The 11,600-nt window shown below is 37.7% G+C and overlaps 1 protein-coding gene across 2 annotated transcripts; it reads right to left on the bottom strand.

The window, feature by feature from the left end:
* Positions 1–2,926: 2,926 nt before the first annotated feature.
* LOC110046877 (chymotrypsinogen B-like) lies at positions 2,927–8,326 on the bottom strand. Of its 2 annotated transcripts, none has more exons than XM_089282242.1 (6): positions 8,174–8,326; positions 7,171–7,407; positions 6,359–6,580; positions 5,000–5,350; positions 4,205–4,286; positions 2,927–3,634 (listed from the first exon to the last, which is right to left on the bottom strand). In XM_089282242.1, the coding sequence occupies exons 1-6, from the start codon at positions 8,241–8,243 to the stop codon at positions 3,589–3,591; spliced, it is 1,008 nt and encodes a 335-aa protein (XP_089138368.1). In that variant the 5' UTR covers positions 8,244–8,326; the 3' UTR covers positions 2,927–3,588. The 2 variants fall into 2 exon arrangements, with proteins under 2 accessions (XP_089138368.1, XP_020608250.1); XM_020752591.2 differs by having other exon boundaries at positions 4,131–4,286; positions 8,174–8,325.
* Positions 8,327–11,600: the final 3,274 nt, after the last annotated feature.

Below are 11,600 nucleotides of genomic sequence, written 5' to 3'. Positions count from 1 at the left end.
CCCCCCCCCACCTCCGGGGTTTCGAACGTCCGGCGCTAAGGCCGTTTTACAGTCGCTTACACCGTGTCAAGTTAGTTATTCTTTGAATTTCTGACCCAAGTACTCAATATCTTGCCGGAGAAAATGATCTACATAGAATAGATTTTATATATAGAAGCTAGCTATGTAATATAAATGGAACAGTAAGATTACTTACATCGTTTACTTGACACGGCTAAAACAATACAGTTTGTAAATGTCCAGTTTTTTTTGTTTTTGTTTTAAAATTTCGAACAAAAATTAAGGCAGCTCTACTAACGCTGCACTTGCTACATATGCACAATACGGTAAGCATTATAGTACTGACCAACAAGGAAAAAAAATCATGAACACTATTTACATCGTTTATTATCATATTGTGCTGTAATATTACTATTTTCCTCTTGTTATTTTGGTTTCATTTCATGTATATTGTGTTTGTAAACTAATAAATAATAATAATAATAATAATAATAATAATAATAATAAAAATACATAAATTGCTCATTAATGTTTCGAAATTGTTGAGCTGCATGAATTTTCGAATGATTCAAGCCGTGATTAAACGTTTTAGACGATCAACAGACAATAAGAGAATAGGAGAGAATTCAATCCACACGTTTCCGCTAATATTTATACTGTATTGTAAATAAATACACGTGAAATATGGAAATGGCTAAATGATTTGAACAAATAGTTGATAACTAGAAGAAAAGACATTAAACAAGGGTGGGAGTTCTGCAGTCACTAATATCGCCTTGGAAAGAGAAGAAAGAAAAAAAGGAAAAAAAGAAGTTATTACAAAACGGGGTATTCGTATTTGGTCACCGCGGTGCTCTGCTTGTGGTACTGAGTGACTCTAATTTTAATTTTAGCTATCTCAATAGCTAACAAAGATAGAAAAAACAAATCACTGATATTGGTTGGGAATATAAAGAGCGAAAAATATAGGAATCAAAGTGAGAATTATTACTTGCTTTGGTGATCGGACAAGAAGCGGTATTTTCTTTATTTATAATTGTCTCGGACAGGACTCGGACGAGGGTCTCCAATAAGTTCATGAATCTTTTCAAGGGTGTCACATCTCGTCCTGTATTCTCTTACCGTTGCGTTTTGCACTGTTTCTTAACAATGCCAGCGGGATTTAACTTTCGCTTAACCTACGGTTTAAAACCTCAAGTCATCGGCATCAAAGTTGTCACTGCATGTTTACAGGCGATCCATTTTCCACCTTGAGCGGCTCATAGCCACTTTGATGATTAATAAAATAATTATTCCACTCGCGCTTATTGGATCTGAGATGATTAAGGCCAACTCGGCTCTACGCACCTATCTGCCATCTCATATCCAGCACGAGCTCGTGGCATAATTGTTAATTATAATATTGATATCAATAGCAATCGATTGTTATACTGTAGTACATCAAATATTTTCGCTCGCACGCGATTGGTCTACTGACACGTCAAGTGACAGAGTATGACTGGGATAAAACTAGGGCATATCCGAGTAATATTTCCCAAAATTCAAAACTGCACGGGTTGCAAAAAATATCTGAAGGATAATAAACACAATAGCCTGCATTTGGCGCGAAAAAATATGCTCGGATACTTGTCCTTGAGCATTATCTGCTTCTCAAAGCTAACAGCTTTCCTCGAGCTACCCACTCAGAAAACTGTTCGCTGTTCCGAACGGATAATGCCCGCGGACAAATGCTCGAGCCTATTTTCGCGCCAAATGGAGGCTATTGTTAAGGTATTCCTGAAGACAGGAATTATGGATTGTTAGCGATTTTTGTCAATCTACAGCAATCAATATTTTTTTCTCTGGTTTTCATTGTTATCGATTGCAGATATTTAAGCAATAGACCACTCTCTCTATAGATTTACTGGCGCAATAAACCACGCGGGATGTTGGGAGAACACGAAAAGAGCTTGTAAATCACGAGCCGTCAGTCATCCCAAGTGGTTTATTGCGCCGATAAACCCGTAGAAAGACTGGTCTATCGCTTTTATGAAATAACCATGGAAAAATTCTGTCAATGAGAGGAAAATTTATTGTACTTTCGTCATCAAGTTACTTATTCTCATCAAGTTATGACATGACGCGACAAATCAATCACAGCGACTGAAAGAATGAAAACACAGACTCCGAGCCGGACACGAAATCCGCAGAGCAAAGCGACGAAAACATTTCGCGCTAAGAAAGGTTTAACAAAGGAAAAGAAAAGGTTATCGGAGAAAGGCAAAAGGTATGTTGATCAATTCAAAAGTATTCTGAAGGGGAAATGCAGGGGTTCGTAGGTGGAGTCGGTCATCACGAAATAAAAGGCTGTACGAAAAGCGTGCGAGTACTCCAAACTTCTTGTGCTTGGCGAAGTGATTCAACGCAGTGTCTATGTTTAACGATAATTTTCCAAAGTTTTGCGAATGGAATAAAGGTTAGTTACAGAAACGCTGCTTCCGAAATTTATTCAGAATTTATTTACTTATGCTGAAGGCTATGAAGTCCGTGTTTCTCTGTATTTTGCTAAATGAAAGCTATTGTTTGAAAGTTATTAAGCTTACGGAAACCAAATTCATTTATCGTGTTATGCATGCATGAATTGAGTTTAAACTCAAAATTTCTGATAGAAAGAAATCTTTTCCCTTCTTTTTTGACAACCCGATTTGATCAGTCAGGCCCAACTGACTTCGTCCTCCACCGACCGTGGAAAGCACCGAAAAAAGGATTTAAAACTTCCTTAATTTTAATCTCAAGCGTAACCGGAGTCGGTGTAAAATTTTTGCCGTGGATGAAAAGATAAACTTCAAGCTTTATACGACGACTAACTTCTGGTCCTTTATTTCCTTGCAATTTTCCATGAGTATGTTGAATGAAAATATATTCGTGTTATTGATATCTCAGCCAGTGAAAGGCAAAACGGTTTATTACATTAGTTATCGGTAGAGTTCCGAGTTGTATAGTTCCCGCGTAGAGCTGCCATAGATCGGGAACCGTGGTTTACAAGTACAATAGAACATAGGTTTAGCAACTCTATTGACCAATGAGGGCGTGCGTTGTATCTCAGTTATTTTAGAACTATCGATAGACATGAGTAATATCGCAGTTATACTGAAATAAACTCCAATGATCATTCATCAGATGCCTTTATATCTTTCTGTGTAGTTCAAATAAATTATATGGCCCTCCATTATATTCACTTGCGAAGACGATTGTTTTTCTAATGTTCGTTAGAAGTACTCATATAAGAGCTGCGAAAAGCGCTTGCGCAGTGCATGAACTAGCATTTTAGTTGAAATAAAAATGCTCCTGCGAGGCAAAATATAAAGTGATTAATTTTAATGATCTCGATTCGGCGCCATTGTTTGATGGAATATTGGAAAGGTCTGTCAAGCAAGCCTGATAGTTATTTCTGAGCTCGTTCATTGAATGCAAATTTATCTTATTATTGTCTTTTTTTGTGCTTTATTATGGTCAATAAAGATGAGCGCTTTACAACCGCTTCTTTGACATGCATTCTAAACTGGCTATAAAGACAAGAAAACAAAAACAGCAACAAGCAAAGCTCGTTCAGCTTGCAGACGTCTTCGGCCTCCCGCCATTTTCTGCTTCTGTGCTGTAATGCAAAGACAGGCTCATTTGAATCTAAACCAAGCCCAAGCTAAAAGCTAATAACAATAAACTGAGAAGCCATATAACTAGTGCATGTACACATGTCAAAAATCTTCAATTGAAATTTCCTATTTGAAATTTGTAGCTATAGCTACACGAACAGTAAGATACATTTGTCAACTGACTAAAGGCCACTATTGTCTGTTGTTAGGTGAACTTCTCGAGTTGGGAATTACACAAAAGGGCAAATCTCTCTAATGAGTGGTGCAAATTTAGTAATAGTTTATTATCCGTCTTAGCACACATACCAATCCTTGATTACGATTTTTAATTAAAGAATTAAGACGTATTGACAAAGGTGAGCACTATGTTGGAAATAAGAGAAAAACTAAATTTCACATAATTGAAAAACAACAACAACAACAACAACAACAAAACAAAACAAAACAAAACAAAACCACCACCAACAAAAAGTAAGTTAAGGTGTTTGCATTACAAACCCTGGCTGACTGTTCAGGACTGGGTACAGTGTTTGCAACTCTTAGGACAGTGTAACGTTAGGTAGTTTTTATACCACCTATTTGCGCAGTTGCCATCCGAAAACCATTGTCCACAGTGCGGCAAGTTATCCTCGCAGACCCCGTCTATGGGCTCAACTGGAAATATAAACCGTTGCTTAATATACTATAAATATGCCCCTCATGTAGGAAATAAGTAATTAAGAAACATAGGGGACCGGTATTCTCATGGATAAAACCACGACTTGCATTCATGATCTTTTATTTCAAACGTGGTAGTAAATGCATTAAAAACTTCGATAAACAAGCATCAAATTCAGGGACAGTTTTTTTTTTTTAATTTGGGGTGGGGGGGGGGGGGGAGGGGAGTTGCAGCTCGTCAAAATTCCAGTCAGCATCGACTTTCAGAGGATATACGCCCTCCTCCCCCCTTTAATAACCTAAGATTAGAGGTATGAAAAAATAATACCTGAGATTTATTCCATATAACTATGCATGTGACCATTTAAGTAATAAGAACCAGGCAACAGAAATGTTTTAGTTACGTAATTCATACATAATATATAGGCGCAAAATAAACGATTGTGCACGGTCGTAGACCTTCCAACATAAATCTTGTCATCTTTGTTTTCTCCTTTGAATTTTACACGGCTTCAGAGCAATTCCATCCCATTGACTCTGATGTGACTGCCTTGGAATAATTATTTAGTTAGAAGAAGTGACAACATTGAATTTTGGCAGTTCACCACCGTTCCTTTTCAAATGGCAGTGACATGCAAACGGATTTTGCTTTCATTATAGGCACTTTCTGGACAGGAAGATTCCTTAAGTTTACAACACAAGTACCTTACCAGCGTCACAATTTGCTTTCTCCATAGCGGCCTGAATCCAGTCAACAAATGTGCTGATGCGAGCAAAAACAGAGAATGTTTTTCCACTCCTGCACCAATGGTCCCCCCAACTAACAGCTCCTCTTAAAACCCAGCGTCCGGATTCCTGGCACACAAATGGCCCTCCACTGTCACCATGGCAGCCACTGATCACAGCATTTCCCCCATAACCAGCACACACCATGGTTATGTTGTCCACTTTTTGAGGTAAATTGATATTTCCTGCTACACAGGTCTTATAGCTGACAACCGGAATCTTGGCTTCTTGAAGGAACTCGGAAAATTTAGAGTTGAACGAAGTTTTACCCCAGCCTTTAAGTGAAAGAAAAAGGGCGAGGGACTCGATGCATTCATATCAAGTCAGGTGCATGCACATGATACATCTTGCTTAATTTAGGACAATGGAAGGACAATGTTTAAATAAAAAAAGTCATTATGTGTCCAGGTGATAACATCATCTAGAAAGCTACAGGGGTTTTTCAGTTTTTCAGAAGACTGTCAACGAGCACATTAGTATTCATTATAACGCGTTTTAAGATAAATGGATTGCATTCCCAAAATACAAAAATTCAGTATGTCTCTCAAGCTCTTGTCTTATATTTCAAAACATTTTGTCCTTGGCTCTCAATGTATGTTAATTTGTACAGTTATTACAGAAAATTAGTTGATATTAATGAGTGTGTTTTAAGTAATTGTTAGGAGTGAGACAATTGCTATGTTAGCAAATTATGTTCGGAGTTAGGGCTACCCAGAGTCTGTCGTCCGCCTTTCTACATTCTCTTCATTGCTCGCTTAGATCATAATTCATGAGCATCATTACTAAGTCAGTGCCTCTTCACATTCCATTACAATTTTGGATTATTGTTTTGTTTCAATTCACGTTATTTTAATACCTGAGAAAATGGTGAAGTCGAACATAGACATCTTGGACGCCATAGGAAAAACATTAGACCCTGTGAACCTACCTAATATACCCTATAGCTAATACCTAACTAATAACTAAATTCAGTTCTGTCTGATATCGTGCCAGTGATTGACGAGATCGGAAGACAGCGATACGAAAGTCCAATGTCTGCAATGCCCGCCTGGACAAGCCTACGCTATACGCGGCTAGTGTAAGTTGTAATTTGATTTTGATTTTGATTTTGATTAATTGGAATAAATAATTACGAGTATGGTTACAGACAGACTTGGGGACATACGCTCCCAAAGCAATCAGAATCTTCTTAAAGTAAACTTGGAAATACAGGCTCCCAAACAAATCAGAATCTTCTCATAGTAAACTTAAGATTACAACTACAAGTTCAAAATGAAACTTACCGGTAATAAAACATTCTTTCCCTATGTCAACGCGATCTCCTTGACTTGGAAGGCAGGCAGGCCAGACTTTTCGGGGTTCAAATATAGCAGGTCTGGCCAGTTTCACCAACGCAACGTCGAAACCATAGCCACTTACCATGTAATCTTCGTGAATTTTTATGCACTTCACACTGTATACATAATTGTTACTTAAGTCCTTCAGTTCTGCTCGCCTGATCTGTCCTATATAGATGTAACGGATAATTATAAAACTTGTCGTGTTATCACATACATTTCGTGTAAATTGAAAATCCTGGTTGGCTTTCGAGAGCATCGACTTCTTGGTTATAGCCATTTATTAACTGAAGCTGATAAAATTATATTAAACGTTAACGTCAGGGCGGATAATACATTAAATTATTTTCAGAAGAGCCAACGCTCGAATGCTTCACAAACTCTTCCCGGCAGTTAATTTAGCTTTGACAATTTCTAAAATACAAGTTTCTAATTCTGCTTGATTTGACTCACTAACTGTTTTGACGTGCATCCATTTTAACCGTTCGTTTACTGAACAAGACTTGAATTCAGTTGCTCATCCACATTACAACTGAGTTTAAGTTCCTCTCTGATCCTGACCAAAAAGATAAGTAGGATTTGTTTGAAAAAAAGGTTTGAATGTCACTAATGGTCGCCCCACTGACTGCCTCTGTCGAATAAATACTGACAGACAACAAACGAATTCGAGGATATTTTACAGCGTAAGAAGATACTAAGAACGATCAGCGGAAACTTAAAAAAACCCTGGTATTCCTATACCATTAGCAAGTTCTCACCTAATACTACTTTGTAATGGGTGGGATAAGGATACATAAAGACACAGTGGGCAGCGGTCACCACCCATTCATTATCAATCAAGGTCCCTCCACACCGATGGGCGAATGTTTTCTTGTCTCCTTTCAACATCAAGAGCTCCACCTGCCAAGGCCACGAACCGAGTTTGGCGTGTTCTCCTCCTACAATACGTGACAATGGATTTCGCAGTCCGCAGATATCATTTGGAAGTGTCGAGACTGCAGCAGGGAAAAACAAGGAAACCAATCGGATTACAGATGTTGCTAAGATATGTTCTTTAAATACTCAGATGACAGATTTTGCATAATGTCTGTGATCCATTCAGATACCCTCGTTTCGGCATTTTATTTTTCAGTCCCTAATCAGTGAAAACAAAACCAGCTAGGAAAAGACAGAACAGAAAGAAGACGATATTTGGGTGCATGATCATGAAATGATCTTAAGATAGCCGACATGTGAAACTCGGTTGGGGATCTTCACTGATTACGCTCAGCTCGGCACATTCTTTCCTTAAACTGCATTCTAAAACGTTTAGGATAGTACTATTAAAACCAACCGGTTAACTTTACTCTAAATTTTGTGTTCAGTTTTTAAACCTATTTTGTTATTCGTGGTCAGCGACACTCGGAAAAAAAAAAATCAATTTTCTGCTGCTGATATCTGAAAAATAAAAAAATGCTTGTCCATGCATGACGAAGTTGAAGACATAAAGTCTGTGATTTTAAATACCTGTGTTTTGTTGGCCAAATCTTCCTAAAGAAAGCTGCACTTTAAATTTGCTCGTTTCAACTTTTCTTTTTCAAAGATATCATTAATTAATTAAGACTGGGAAATGACTGCCTCAAGTTAGCAGTCGGATATGATGAGCCAATGGTTATTATTAGCAGCAAAATGATTTAACCGGCCGTTGACCAAGGCAATTTTATACTGTCTGTGATACTGTCCTCAGGGGGGAGTAGAAATAAAAACTGCCGAGTACTTCACCTTGATTTGTCGCCAAAAGGAAGATCGCCAGAAAAATGAGCATGGTATGTAGTATTGTGCCGTTGTGCATGTATTCTGGTTCGCGTTGACTCTCATACGAAGGGTGCTGTTGCAGTCACAACGGAAACTTATGCTTTCAAGGCTTTCTCGTACTTTATCAACATCACTCTGCAAACATGCGTACCATGTCATTAGTGGAAAACGCTGACGTGTGGACACTTAAGGCAGCTGCGCAAACAAATAAATATGCAAAGAATGATTATATAGTCGTTGGGGGCTTAGAAAAATCGTTTTGAGGACATGCTACCTTTGTTCAGCTATAAAATCACTTCCGATGTTAATGACAGAATAGCACTGAATAGCACAAAATTAACCTTATCTGAAGTTGGGCTGAATAGTTTAAACGGAAGCTCTAATGTAGACCGACACCTTTTTATCATTTCAGTGCTAAATAGCCGAGCTGCGTTAAAAGTCTTTTGGTCCTATTTGTGAGAACATCGCAGAGAGGACGAACAAGGAGGGAAACCCGGTTCAGGGTTGACCACGAGTTGTCATATAATCTTCTTTTGGCTCCAATCTCATGCAGTGATTTGTAGCCTAAAATAGTCTACCAGCTCGATTTAATAACACATCTTGCATTTTGATTCAAATTTCGCATATATATTCAAAATTGACAATTTGCACGTCATTTGATTGATTGAAGGGGACATGTCAGAATGATATTTATTTTTCTTGTTTGAGCCTTGTATTGCATTAAGCGAGGTGAAGACGACCTAAAGACCAGTTTTAATTTATGTGAACGTGATTAAGATTACGGTTTTCCAAGTCGTGTATGGCCTATTTGTATGTTTTTTTTTTTCTTTCATATCACTGCACGGGGGCTAAATAAACATTGCATCAAAAAGTTACAGTATTTATTTTGTGTATGAAAGCCCCCACGTCAGGTTTACTTCGTTACACTTCCAAACTGAAACGTTTCAATCAATTAAAAAAGCCACAACGTGACCTTGGCAAATCATGCAATTCGAAAATCACTAAGTAATGCATCTTTCATAAAAAGAAAATAATAATTATTATCATATATATACACGCTCCATCGCGGCATTGATATTGTGCCCTAATACGCTTTGACCATTCTCAATTTTGCATTTTGTATCGAGTTTGTACATGCATGGACTAAGTGTTAGTAAACATCGTGAGGGGAAACACACTTATCATGCCCCTTATGTTCTATGAATACTACAAAGAAACCTGTCAAAGATTGTAATTATTAAAAGAATATAGCGACTGATCACGGAATCGAGAGACAGATTAGCCTGCAGAACAGGCGGATTAGCGGGATAGAGAGCGAAACGCGATACACGAGCGCGAAGCGCGAGACGAAAAAAATCCGGGATTTTTTTCGTCTCGCGCTTCGCGCTTGTCTATCGCCTTTCGCTCTCTTCCCTGCTAATCCGCCTGTTCTGCAGGCTAGAGACAGATCGACAGCCCTCGCGTTTGTTTTCAGTCAGTTTGCATACCCGTGTTCTTAATTTTCATTGTGATTACTGAAAAAGACATATATACGTTATCAATTAAGATCAAACAGTGGCTACCTTCAATAAAATTGAATGTGCCCTCAGGCCGTATAACAGAAGCGAGAAACTAGTGGAGATGGTCAAGCAAGTCTGCTAGTTCCTTCATTGAGACATTTGCTTTTCCTGATAAAGGAACGACAAGCGCCTGGTTGACGTTATGATCGTACATGATCTTTAATTTGGCCATCACGCCTAAATAGATACTGAGAATGTAATCGAGGACTTTTAGTGCACACGTTAAACGGTTTTCTTTGCATTATACACAACTGTGATCCCATTATAGCTTTTAAAGGACGATCAACCTGCAGGCGATTTAACGTGTAACGCAGTGGAACTCTCCCTGACATCTTAGGCGAACCATTTATTTATCCACGACAAAAATATAACAGAAACGCTGATGTGGTTTAAAAAATAAAAAAAAAATATGTAAAAGACTATCTAAATGGTATTTACAAAGAAAAAAAAAAAGTAACACTATACTGATTACAAACTATAAAATCGGAAAAATATATATATATATTTGAAAGCCAGATCCGTATTTAAAAACTGTAAAATTCACGTGGCATTTTCCTTTATTGTTATTTTAAGAGCAGTTTGCTGTAAGGATCGACTAAGGGAATGCAAAAGAGAGAAAAAAAAAAAAAAAATTAAAACACAAGTTTTAGGTCGGTTAGATATTTCTTCTTGTTTTTTTTCTTTTTTTCTCTTTCTTTTCTTTTTTTTTTTTTCTTTTTCTTTCTTTTCTTTCTTCTTCTTTTTTTTTTTTTTTTGTATTTTGCGCTCGCGGCGGCATAAATTGACGCCAAAATCGGACATTTTTCGGAAACTCCCGTTTAAAGAGAAAAAAGCGTTCTAGAAAAGGTTAACCCAGGGGATCAGACGACCTTATTTCCTCTGCTTATTGGCGGTGTAAAATTCAAATGAAAGTTGAACGTGAATTTTTGACGAAGTTTTTTAAATTTATGCTTTGCGACCGAGCTCGCCAACAATGAATTTAGACGAAATTCAAGGCTCGAGAAAGCACTCTGGTGCATGGCTTCACCAAACGAGACTACACTATGGGGAAGAACAATCATTTCAACTACACGTCGGGCGAAAAACAAAATGGGGTGAATTAAACGGCGAATTCTGAGAATATTTTCAAAACAGGTCACTTGACATTTGACCTTTTGACCTTTCAGGTCATTCGGAAATCAACAGACGGCAGTTCTTAATTTTACTTTCATTCGTCGGAATACACGTTTCTTTGCTTTTGTTTGCTTTGCTGACATATTCTGAATTAGAAGAAGTTAAGATTTTGAATTTGGAGGCATCTACCCGCTATAAAATAATAACAGCTGGCGTATTTTTGAAATTTGACCCACTTTAGACGGTTATGTTATAAAGCTCAAGTTGATCGCCGAATTAAGTATTAAAATTAGGGAGTTTAAGCAAATCACTACGGCTGGTGCTACTACGGCTGCCGTGACTGAAAAGGTCTGGGGAGAGTACGTCTCGGTGGTCTGCCAAATTTTAAGTTTAGCGAGTAAAGCGAAATACAAAGATGAAAGAATCATCGGCTAAGGAGTTTAAAATCTCTTTTATTTAGTTTCTCACAGCCAAATGGCTTCGCTCAAAGGACGATGGCCGTTGTTCGGTAGGACGAACAGATTATTTCTCAGCGAAAGCGAATGCCATACACTTTGCACCATAACAATTTGATGGATGAAATATACAATTACAGAGACAAATATCTCAAAGAATATCGAGTGAAGAACACAAATATATCAATACTCAAAGAAGCAAAATAGCATCGTATAGTTATTCAAATATAAAACATCTTCACTAAACCCTCAAAGCAAACTTAACCG

This window comes from Orbicella faveolata, unplaced genomic scaffold (genome assembly GCF_042242905.1).
Source record: "Orbicella faveolata isolate gen_17 unplaced genomic scaffold, um_ofav_v1 contig_12, whole genome shotgun sequence".
Lineage (NCBI taxonomy): Eukaryota > Metazoa > Cnidaria > Anthozoa > Scleractinia > Merulinidae > Orbicella > Orbicella faveolata.
This window is presented reverse-complemented; position numbering and strand designations above follow the sequence as displayed.